The 12,807-nt window shown below is 41.9% G+C and overlaps 1 protein-coding gene across 1 annotated transcript; it reads right to left on the bottom strand.

Annotated features, from left to right (window-relative positions):
- Positions 1–10,064: 10,064 nt before the first annotated feature.
- On the bottom strand, positions 10,065–10,610 carry LOC138885144 (uncharacterized). Its single transcript, XM_070166047.1, has 2 exons — positions 10,393–10,610; positions 10,065–10,215 (listed from the first exon to the last, which is right to left on the bottom strand). Exons 1-2 carry the CDS (start codon positions 10,608–10,610, stop codon positions 10,065–10,067), a joined length of 369 nt encoding a protein of 122 aa, XP_070022148.1.
- Between the last annotated feature and the right edge of the window lie 2,197 nt (positions 10,611–12,807).

The following is a 12,807-nucleotide window of genomic DNA, read 5'->3' as shown; positions in this document are numbered from 1 at the left end:
AATCCAAAAGATTGTACAATAGGACCATTTGTTATTATTTTTATTTCTTTTTGGAGCGATTGTCGCGTAAAGCAAAAATCACGTGCTCACACTGGTGATGTCTTTTGGGCTGACCAATGCCCTAGCAGCATTCATGCACTTGATGAACAACGTGTTCCAGCTGTATCTCGACTCATTTGTCATAGTTTTCATTGATGATATTTTAGTGTATTCGCATAGTCAGGAGGAGCACATGGAGCATTTGAGAGTTGTGTTGCATAGATTGAGGGAGGATAAGCTTTATGCAAAGTTCTCCAAGTGTGAGTTTTGGCTCAGTTCAGTGGCATTCTTGGGGCATGTGGTGTCCAGTGAGGGTATTTAGGTTGATCCGAAGAAGATAGAGGCAGTTCAGAGTTTGCCCAGACCATCCTCAGCCACAGAGATTTGTAGCTTTCTTGGGTTGGCGAGTTATTACCGTAGGTTTGTTCAGGGATTTTCATCTATCGCATCGCCCTTGACCAAGTTGACTCAGAAGGGTGCTTTATTCAGGTGGTCGGATGAGTGTGAGGAGAGCTTTCAGAAGCTCAAGACTGCCTTGATCATAGCTCCAGTGTTAGTTTTGCCATCAGCTTCAGGTACATATACCGTGTATTATGATGCTTCAAAAGTTGGTATTGGGTATGTATTGATGTAGGAGGGCAGAGTTATTTCTTATGCTTCTCGTCAGTTGAAGCCCCATGAGAAGAACTACCATGTTCATGATTTGGAGTTAGTTGCCATTGTTCACGCGCTGAAGATCTGGAGGCATTATTTGTATGGTGTGTCTTCTGAGGTGTTTACTGATCATCGTAGCCTCCAACACTTGTTCAAACAGAAGGATCTCAATTTGAGGCAGCAGAGATGGTTGGAGCTACTAAGGACTATGATATCACTATTTTGTACCATTCGGGAAAGGCCAATGTGGTGGTCGATGCCTTGAGTAGGAAGGCGGTGAGTATGGGGAGTTTGGCATATATTCTTTTCAGGGAGAGACATCTTGCAGTTGATGTTCAGGCCTTGGCCAATCGGTTCGTGAGGTTGGATATTTCGGAGACCAGTCGGGTATTGGCTTGTGTGATTTCCCGGTCTTTCTTATTCGATTTCATCAGAGAGCATCAGTATGATGATCCTCATTTGCTTGTCCTTAAGGACAGAGTTCAACACGATGATGCCAGAGATGTGACTATTGGTGATGATGGAGTATTGAGGATGCAGGGCCGGATATGTGTGCCTAATGTAGATGGACTTCAGGAGTTGATTCTAGAGGAGGCCCATAGTTCGCTGTATTCCATTAATCCGGGTGCCACGAAGATGTATCAGGATCTGAGACAGCATAATTAGTGGAAGAGAATGAAGAAAGACATTGTGGGATTTGTAGCTCAGTGTCTCAATTGTCAGCAGGTGAAATATGAACATCAGAGACCAGGTGGATTACTTCAACAGATGGATATTCCATAGTGGAAGTGTGAGCGAGTCACTATGGATTTTGTAGTTGGGCTCCCACGGACTTTGAAGAAGTTCGATGCTATTTGGGTGATTGTGGATCGGCTGACCAAGTCCGCGCACTTCATTCTTGTGTGTACTACCTATTCTTCAGAGGGCAGAGATCTATATCTGGGAGATTTTTCATTTGCATGGTGTCCCAATTTCCATCATTTCAGATAGGGCACTCAGTTTACTTCTCAGTTTTAGAGGTCGGTACAGTGAGAGTTGGGTACTCAGGTCTAGTTGAGCACAGGTTTTCACCCTCAGATGGACGGGCAGTTCGAGCGTACTATTTAGATATGGGAGGACATGTTGTGTGCTTATTTCATTTATATTTGAGGGTCATGGGATCAGTTTCTATTGCTCACAGAGTTTTCTTATAACAACAGCTACCAGTCGAATATTCAGATGGCTCTATATGAGGCTTTGTATGGGAGGCGGTGTAGATCTCCAGTTGGTTGGTTTGAGCCGGGTGAGGCTAGGCTGTTGGGTATAGACTTGGTGCATGATTCTTTAGATAAGGTGAAGGTGATTCATGAGAGGTTCGTACAGCGCAGTCGAGGCAAAAGAGTTATGTTGACAGGAAGGTCTGTGATGTGTCTAACATGGTTGGGGAGAAGGATCTACTAAAGGTTTTACCCATGAAGGGTGTTATGAGATTTGGGAAGAAGGATAAATTGAGTCCTCAGTTCATTGGGCCTTTTGAGGTGCTTCGGAGGATTGGGGAGGTGGCTTATGAGCTTGCTTTGCCATCCAGCTTGTCGAGTGTGCATCCGGTATTTCATGTTTCTATGCTCCAGAAGTATATTGGTGACCCGTCTCATGTTTTGGATTTCAGCACGGTTCAGTTAGATGATGATTTGACTTATGATGTGGAGCCAGTGGCTATTTAGGGGCGTCAGGTTCGAAAGTTGAGATCAAAGGATATAGCTTCAGTGAAAGTGCAGTAGAGAGGTTGGCCCGTAGAGGAGGCTACTTGAGAGACCGAGCAGGAGATGCGGAGCAGATATCCTCACCTATTTGAGGCTTCAGGTATGTTTCTTAACTCATTCGAAGACGAACGTTTATTTAAGAGGGGGAGGATGTAACGACCCGACCGGTCGTTTCATGAGTTACCACTCCTTTTTCTCCATTTTTGCTTCTTATTGTTTTGTTCAGCTGTATTATATGTTATCGGGTTGATTGGTTTGGGTTCAGAGAGGTTTGGTAGGGTTTGAGACACTTAGTCTCTTTTGAGTAAGCTTAAGTTGGAAAAGTCAATCGGATATTGACTTATGTGAATAAGGGCTCGGATGTGAATTCTGATGGTTTGGATAGCTTCAGTAGATTATTTGGAACTTAGGAGCGCGAATGTGTTTTGGAGGTACGGAGTAGATTTAGGCTTGAATTGGCGAAATTAGAATTTTGGCGTTTTCCGGTTGATAGGTCAGATTTTGATATAGGGGTCGGAATGGAATTTTGGGAGTTGCATTAGGTCTGCTGTGTCATTTGGGATGTATGTGCAAAATTTCAGGTCATTCGGACGTGGTTTGATAGACTTTTTGATCGAAAGCGGAATTTGGAATTTTTGAAATTTTTGGCTTGAATCCGATGTGATTTTGGTGTTTTCATGTTGTTTTGAGCGTCCCGAAGGTTGGAATAAGTTTGAATGAAGTTATGGGATATGTTGGCAGGTTTGGTTGAGGTCCCGAGGCCTCGGGTGAGTTTCGGGTGGTTGAATGAATCATTTCAAGTTGAAAAAGATTGTAGAAAATCTGTTGTTAGTGTTGCAGACAATTGTGCTTCGCATTCGCGAGTGGACCCTCGCGTTCGCGAAGGGTTGGGGTGTGAGAAAGGAGCGTTATCCTTTGCGTTCGCGATGAGGGTCCCACATTCGCGAAGGGCTGGGTCATTGTTCATCGCGTTCGCGAAGGTTCGAGTGGCTGAGGCATCGCATTCGCGAGGGGTGGTCGCGTTTGTATAAGAGGATTTTTGGTCAACGGTATTTTTGTGCTTCGCGAACGCGAGGCTTTGACCTTGTTCTCAAAGAAGGATTTCAAATCGTTGGGCAGAATGTTTAAAAGGCTATTTTTGTGACTTTTGGCCTAGTTCACTATTTTGACTCGGTTTTGGAGCTTTTTGAGAGAGATTGAAGAGGGAATCAAAGAGAACTTCTTGGAGGTAAGAATTATGGACATAATACTCGATCCTATTGTGATTTCTATCTAATTAAACATGAAATTTGGGGGATTTGAAGCCTAAATTGGGGAGTTAGAGGTTGGAAACTTGAGACCTTAATCTAGGGATTTGAGGGGCCATTGGTTGTCGGATTTTGGTATTCTTGGTATGTATGAACTCATGGGAGGATAAGGATTTCGTTGATGTAATTTTTATCGAATTTTGAGACGTAGGCCCGGGGGTCGGGTTGGACCAATTTCGGGATTTTTGGTATAACTTAATTAATTTTGCATGGGCTTTGTTCCCTTAGCATATTTTAATGTTATAATTTTGATTTTCGGTAGATTCGGCGTGAGTTGAGGCCGAGGCGAGAGGCAAAGGCATCGCGGAGTAGTAGTTCATCCGGTTTGAGGTAAGTAACCATTGTAAATCTGGAACTGAGGGTAAAAAACCCTGGTATTTCGTATTGTTTTGATAAATAAGGTAACACACATGCTAGGTGACGAGCGTGTGGGCGTGCACCGGTAGGGATTGTGAGTTGGTCCATCTCGTAGCGACTATTAAGCCGCGTATTTTATTTGAAATCTTATGATATCACATATTTTAGAGATTGATACTATAGTATGGGTTGTATGCCATGTTTGGGGCCTTGTGCTGACCCGTTGAGACCCTTAGGGGCATTTTTACTGTTTTCCCCACTCTATTTGTTTCAAAGCATATCCTCGGTCATGTTTTACCTGTTTATTATTTAAACCTGGGTTTTATCACTCTACTTCTTAAAAATGTGAAAACTATTTAGGCTAAGTTTAAAACTATTTAGGCTAAGTTTCCTTGATTTTCACTGTTATGCCTGAGTGGCTGTGAGGTTAATGACTAAGAGAGGTTGAGGACCTAATGGTGAGGATTATAAATATATTATGGATCGGGCTGCACACTGCAACAATATTATGTGTATATATTATGGATCGGGATGCACGCCGCAATGATACTTATATAGATCAGGTTGCATGCCGCAGCGATATATATTTGATCGGGTTGCGTGCCGCAGCAATATGACGCTTGGGTTGTAGAGCCCCTCCGAAGTCTGTACACTTCCAGTGAGTGTAGTCAACTATAAACTATGGATCGGGCTGTACGCCGCAGCGGTTATTATGATTATGACTATTATGATATATTATTGAGCCAGAGTGTTGAGTGTGAGTGATGTATGACGAGAGCTAAGTCACGAGTGACCGAGAGGCTTGCCCGAGAGGCTATATATATGAGTGATACCTTGACCGAGGGGCCCATTTATGACATTTTGCTGATTTCACTCTTCTTTTTATAATAAGCCTCTATTGAAAACTTCTAAGTAAATGATTTCAAAGTATTTCAACTGAAACTGAAGTTTTACGAAGAATTTGGCTTTTTGAACTGTTGAGTTGATTTTGATACTTTGTTGTATACTTTTACATATGATTTTTAACTACTCGTCACTGCACTCAAACCATATTTACTTTAGTAACTTACTAAGTTGGCGTACTCACGTTACTCCCTGCACCTTGTGTGATCCAGGTGCCCGAGCGGCAGAGTGAGGGTCCTCAGCAGTATCGGAGTTCACCGAAGACTACAAGGTAGCTGCATGGCGTCTGCAGCCCTGCTTTCCTCCTTTCTATCCTTATTTTCTGTATTTTTAGACTTGTTATGTATTAGACAGTCGGACTAGTTGTATTTAGAGGATCTAGACTTGTGACGCCAAATTGTTGGGCCGTGTTGGTTTGATGTTTTTATTGTTTCCGCACATTTCAGTGATTTAGATATTTCTTATGAAGAATTGAGACTTAATTAATGTTAGAAAAAATGTTTTTATTAACATAAATTGACTGTGAATACTGGATTAGATGGGCTCGCCTAGTATTGTGATAGGCGCCATCACGATCGGATATTTGGGGTCGTGACATCTAAACATGGAAAAATAATATTATTCATTTAAAGCTCTAAATATTAGAATTTCTTACCTAGTTCAAAAAAGGAAAAATTTAATAACTAAAATTTTTATTTGATTTAGAAGTCCTAAATATTAGGAAAACAACAAAAATTACAATTTTATCCAATATGAAATCAGTTTTTAAAGGGTAAAAAAGATGAACAATATTTCTCTAAGAGGCTTCATGCTTTTAATATAGTACTAATAATCTTAAATTACACGTGTTGCGCATGTATTTCATATCAGTGAATACAAACTTTAAAGAATTGCATAGATATTGTGCACAAACGTGTTTGAATTATCAACAAAAAACAAAAAATCTAAATCACTGGAAAAAATCATGAACTTTAATCACATTTATCTAACATAATAAAAGAAGATCTCTTCTTTAAAAATATCTAATTATTTGGACTCTCGTTAGGGATAGATTTAGGTTTTCACGCTATCCTTTTTAGGTAATTCGATCATTATCACGATAAGAGATAATACATGCTAATATATGTTGTTACTTTCTTTAACTCAATAGTAATTGTTAATATCAGTTAGTCACATATTTCTAATTTGATATTTGTTCATGATTACGTGTAATACATATCCACTAGATACATTTATCGACACTGTAAAAAAACTACGAACTCTATGACAACCCTTTTGAAAATATCAATTTTTGTCTCTTGGAATTTTGAAGTGGAAGACTTCTAATGTCACCTGGATTATTGTTATTCCGGGTAAAATAACAAGTTCTAAAATTATAAATTCTGATGAAAATTAACTTACTTGATTTATATAATTAATCTTATTATGATTACTTTCCTAAATATTAGGATATGCTATATAGTTTAAATAGAAAAGATTTAGTAGTAAAACTTTTAGTTAATTTTGAAATATAGAAAGTAAAAATTAAACGATAATTGTGTCCAATGTAAAATTTTTATTTATAAATAATAAAAAGGCCGATCAGTCACGACCCATTTCCATAATATGTCATGATGGCGCACAACACCATTGTCGGGTAAGCCAACGCAGAAAATACTAAATAAGTTCTAACTTACTTTTACCAAAATAGTTGTAATAATTCCTTAAATTAAAGTAAAAACCATCAATGAACAGTAAGGTGCCAAAAATAATCATACAACCCAAAATACTAGTCTACTAATGTGTGTGCCAAGACCTGGTGTCACAAGTTGTGGGCAACTAGTAGAATATACAAAAGAATCAATCTATGCTACTGTTCAAAATAGAATAGACAGAAAAATAAATAAGAGAGACTCCTTCAAGCTGCTGAACGGCATGGGAAGGGAAGCAGCTCACCGTAGAAGTCTTGAAATCTGCTCAGGGATGCACACCAGACTGATAGCCACAGACACCTGCCTCAGATCCTGTACAATTAAGTACAAAAGTGTAGTATGAGTACATAAATAATATGTACCCAGTAAGTATCCCGTCTAATCTCGAAGAAGTAGAGACGAGAGGTCGACTTGATACTAACTAGGGTCAAATAATATGAGAAAACATACATTCTAAGCATGGATAGCACATTTAATTAACATTTTATGGTAAGGAATAACAGTTCTTTTTCCAGATAATATCATGAGTACCCCTTTACATTTCAAGGCATATAAGAAGTTCAATCCATAGGAAAATACCAAGTAAAGCATGCATAAGTAACACCAAGGGTCGTACGGCCCGATCCGACGTAAAAGTAAATTGTGCACTGCCGAGGGTCGAACGGCACGAACTATAGATGCATCTATTACTCTGCTCGCGAATCACACGTGCGACGTGGTCAAATATAAATAAACTCAACAACAAGCAGACAATAGTGTATATCTGGGGAGCAGTTATTCACAAAAATATTCAATTTCTCTTTAAAAGGTCAAGGAAAATAAGATTCCTCTTACCAGTCTCATTTACCTTAATCAACATGATTTATACGAATCCGAATTAAACATCAAGTTATAAGAATATCACATAGAGCATGCTTATGGGTCCTAGACTACCCGGACTTAGCATAATAGTAGCTACGCATAGACTCTCGTCACCTAGTGCATACGTAGCCCCCGCATATAATAGCAATTTATTCAATTATTACACCTATGGGGACAATTTTCTCTTACAAGGTTAGAAAGGAGACTTACCTCGCTCCAAGTATACTTCCAAATGCCAATAATGAGCCCAAATTCTCAATTTGGAGTCGAACAATACGAAATTAGTTAAACGAGGTAGGAACTAGTCAATATAAGCTCACAAGATCGTATTCTAGCTATTTACGCAATTTCCCAACCCTCAACACAAGTTTCCTAAAATTCGACCCCGACATGCCCGGATTCCGAAATTTTTCGAAGGAAATTTTTCTCTATAACCTAAGGATCAATAATATATGATTTCTAACTCATTTCATAATAAAGTTTGTGGTTAAATCTATCTTTTGTCAAAACCCTAGGTTTTGCTCTAACCCCTTGATTCTACCTAAATTCTAGTGTTTAATCTACCTAATACACAAGTATTAAACTAACAATAGGTGGGATAAACTTAACTCAAGATGCTAAGTGGAAGTCTCCTCTCAAAAGCTCCCAAAATCGCCAATGGAAGAGTGAAAACTGGCAAACAGGGACTTAGAACCTGTATTAAATGAAGCTCACTACTTCAGCGATTTCCGCATCTGCGGTCCCGCTTTTACGAGAAATCGGACGCACCTGCGGAACTAGCCAAGTGGGCTGCGACCACCTCTGCGGTCTCGAAGCCGCTTCTGCGGTTTTGGCCTGGCCTTCCCTAGGCCGCATCTTCGAGGCTATGACCGCTTCTACGGTCTCGCACCTGCGGTCGACCAACCGCAGGTGCGGTTATGACAGAAACAGATGCTTCAGTACTTCTCCAAATTCCCAACTTCACTCGAGCCTCGTCTGATTGACACTCGGGGCTCCCGAGCCTGGCCCGAACATACCGACAAGTCTGAAATCATGAAACGGACCTACTCGAACCTTCGGAATGCCCGAAACAATGCTGAATCTAAGAATCACCCTTAAAACCAATAGAATCAAACTTATGAACTCCAAGTTCTTAACTTTCCTCTAACGAGCCGAAACGCCCTTAAACTACTCGGATTGACACCAAATTTTGCGGGCAAGTCTTAAATGTTATTTCGGACCTGTACCGGGCTCCGGAACCAACATACGAGCCTGATACCCATGTGATCAATCATTAATTAGTTTCTTTAAATCCTTAGAATTTTAGTTTAATAATTTCTAATAAAAATTCATTACTCAGGCTAAGGACCTCGGAATTCGATTCCGGGCATACGCCCAGGTCCCATATTATCCTACGGACCCTCCGGGATCGTCAAATCACGAATCCGGGTCTGTTTGCTCAAAATGTTGACCAAATTCAAACTTAGCCTTTTAAGAAAATCCCTTAGGAATAAAATGAGCATATTCCACTCCAAGCTCTTCCAAATCCCGAATCAACCATCCCCGCAAGTCGTAAATTAGTTAAAGCAAATGCGGGAAGTTTTATTTAGGGGAACGGGGTTCTAGAAGGCAAAATGACTGATACGGTCGTTACATTCTCCACCTCTTAAACAAACGTTCGTCCTCGAACGGGCATAGAAAAGTACATGAGCTGCTGAATAAATGTGGATATCTGCTCTGCATGTCCTCCTCAGACTCCAGGTCGCCTCCTCGACTGGTTGGCCCCTCCACTGGACCCTCACTGCAAAAATCCTCTTGGACCAAACTGACGATCCTGCCTATCAATAATGGCAACTGGCTCCTCCTCATAACCCAAACTCTCATCCAGCTAAATAGTACTGAAGTCCAACACATGGGATAAGTCGGCATGATACTTCCGAAGCATCGATACATGAAAAATCGGATGAACTCCCGATAAGCTGGGGGGCAAAGCAAGCTCGTAAGCGACCTCCCCAACTCGTCTCAATACCTCAAAGGGGCCAATAAAACTAGGGCTCAACTTGACCTTCTTCCCAAACCTCATAACACCTTTCATTGGCGATAATTCCAAGAGAACCTTCTCGCCAATCATGAATGATACATCACGCGCCTTCTGATCCGCGTAGCTCTTCTGTCTGGACTGAGCTATGCGAAGCCTTTCCTGAATCAACTTTACCTTGTCCAAGGCATACTGTACCAAATCTGTGTCGTGTAACTTAGCCTCACCAGGCTCAAACCACCCGATAGGAGAACGACAATGTCGACCATATAAAGCCTCGTATGGAGCCATCTTTATGCTGGACTGATAGCTGTTGTTGTACGTAAAACTCCGCCAAGGGCAAGAACTGATCCCACTGCCCTCCAAAGTCAATCACACATGCTCTGAGCATGTCCTCCGAAGTCTGAATTGTCCGCTCCGACTGCCCATTGGTCTGAGGATGGAATGCTGTGCTGAGCTCTACATGGGTCCCCAACTCACTCTAAAGAACTCTCTAGAAATGGGAAGTGAACTGAGGACCTCTATCTGATATGATGGAAACAGGCACACCATGCAACCGGACTATCTCCCGAATGGAAATCTGAGCATACCTCTCTGTTGTATAAGTAGTCGCCACTGGAATGAAGTGGGCCGACTTGGTCAACCTGTCAACAATGACTCATACTGAATCAAACTTCCGCAAAGTCCGTGGCAACCCAACTACAAAATCCATGGTAATGTGTTCCCACTTCCACTCTGGTATAGGCATCTGCTGGAGTAGGCCACCCGGCCTCTGGTGTTCATACTTGACCTGCTGGCAATTCAAACACCTAGCCACATACTCCACTATATCTTTCTTTATCCTTCGCCACCAATAATGCTGCCTCAAGTCGCGATACATCTTTAAAGCTCCCGGGTGAATAGAATACCACAAACTGTGTGCCTCCTCTAGAATCCTCTCCCTCAAACCAACAACATTAGGAACACATAGGCGACCCTGGAGTCGCAAAACACCATCCTCGCCAATAAAAACCTCCTTGGTACCCCCCTGAAGTACCATCTCTCTGAGAACCGCCAAATGTGGATCATCGAACTACCGAGCCTTTATCTGCCCCAATAATGAAGACTGAGCAACCACAGACGCAAAAACTTGGTTGGGCTCTGAAATGTCCAACCTCACAAGTCTGTTAGCCAAGGACTGAATGTCCAAAGCTAGTGGCCTCTCCTCTGCTGGAATGAATGCCAAGCTACCCATACTCTCTGCCTTTCTACTTAAGGCATTCGCGACCACATTTGCCTTGCCCGGATGATAAAGAATGGTGATGTCATAATCCTTCAGTAACTCAAGCCACCTGTGCTGCCTCAAATTAAGATCCATCTGCTTGAACAAATGTTGTAAGTTGCGATGATCAGTATAAACCTCACATGACACCCCATACAGATAATGCCTCCATATCTTAAAAGCATGAACAATCGTAGCCAACTCTAGATCGTGCACAGAATAATTCTTCTCATGAACCTTCAGTTGACATGAAGCGTATACAATAACTCGCCCTTCCTGCATCAATACACGATCCAAGCCAACGCGTGAGGCATCGTAATATACCGTATACATCCCCGAACCGGAAGGCAACACAAGAACTGGTGTCGTGGTCAAGGCTGTCTTGAACTTCTGAAAGCTCTCCTCACAATCGTCGGACCAACGGAAAGGAGCACCCTTCTAGGTCAATCTAGTCAGAGGTGATGCAATAGATGAAAAGCCCTGCACGAATCGTCTGTAATAACCTGCTAGCCCTAGGAAACTCCTAAACTCGGTCACTGAGGTAGGATGTGGCCAGCTCTGAAATGCCTCAATCTTCTTGGGATCCACCTTAATACCCTCTCTTGACACAACATGCCCCAAGAATGCCACTAATTCCATCCAAAACTTGCACTTGGAGAACTTAGCATATAGCTTCTGCTCTCGCAAGGTCTGATGCACTACTCTCAAATGTTTCTCATGCTCCCCCAAGCTACGGGAGTATGCCAAGATGTCGTTAATGAAGACGATGACAAATGAATCAATATAAGGCCTGAATACCCTATTTATCAAGTCCATGAATGCCATTGGGGCATTAGTCACACCAAATGATATCACCAAAAACTCATAATGGCCATATCTACTCCGGAATGCAGTTTTCAAAACATCTGAGTACCGAATATTCAACTGATGGTACCCTAAACTCAAGTCGATCTTAGAGAACACCATAGAACCCCGTAACTGGTCAAACAAATCATCGATACGAGGCAACGGATACTTGTTCTTGATGGTGACTTTGTTCAATTGGCGGTAATCAATGCATATCCGCATAGTCCCATCCTTCTTCTTCACAAATAACACTGGCGCACCCCAAGGTGATACACTGGGTCTAACAAACCCCTTTGCTAACAACTCCTCAAGTTGCTCCTTCAACTCTTTCAACTCTTTAGGAGTCATACGGTATGGTGTAATAGATATAAGCTGGGTGCCTGGAGCTAAATCAATACAGAAATCAATATCACGATCCGGTGGCATGCTAGGAAGATCAGAAGGAAACACATCGGTGAACTATCGAACTATTGGAACTGAATCAATCGTCGGAGACTCTACGGTGGTGTCCCGAACATAAGCTAGATAAGCCAAACACCCCTTCTCGACTATATGCCGAGCCTTCAGGAAAGAAATAACCCAATTAGATGTATCAACTGTGGAACCCTTCCACCCAAACCTCGGTAACCCTGGCATCGCTAAAGAAACAGTCTTGGCATGGCAATCTAGGACGGCGTGATATGGAGATAACCAATTCATGCCTAGAATGACCTCAAAGTCGATCATGTCAAGCACCAAGAGATCCACTCTAGTCTCGAAACCATAGAATGTGACCACACAGGACCGGTAGATCCGATCCACAACCATAAAATCACCCATAAGAGTAGACACATGAATAGGAGTGCCTAAAGGCTCAGGAGAAATAACCAGGAAACGAGCAAACAGAGATGATACATATAAATAAGTAGACCCTGGATCAAATAATACCAAAGCATTTCTACCGCCAACGAAAATAATACCTATGATTACGGTATTTGAGGCCAATGCATTTGTCATGGCCGGAAGGGCGTAAAATCTGGCTGGAGCGTTGGCTGGCTGGCCTCTACCTGACTGAGCAGTAGCTAGCTGACCTCTCCCTGCTTGACCTCTACCTCTAGGACGGACCCTACTAGTCTGCCCTCCACCTCTA

Source organism: Nicotiana sylvestris, chromosome 2 (assembly GCF_000393655.2).
Source record: "Nicotiana sylvestris chromosome 2, ASM39365v2, whole genome shotgun sequence".
Classification (NCBI taxonomy): Eukaryota; Viridiplantae; Streptophyta; class Magnoliopsida; order Solanales; family Solanaceae; genus Nicotiana; species Nicotiana sylvestris.
Note: the sequence above shows the minus strand (reverse complement) of the source record. Positions and strands in the feature narration are given on the sequence as shown.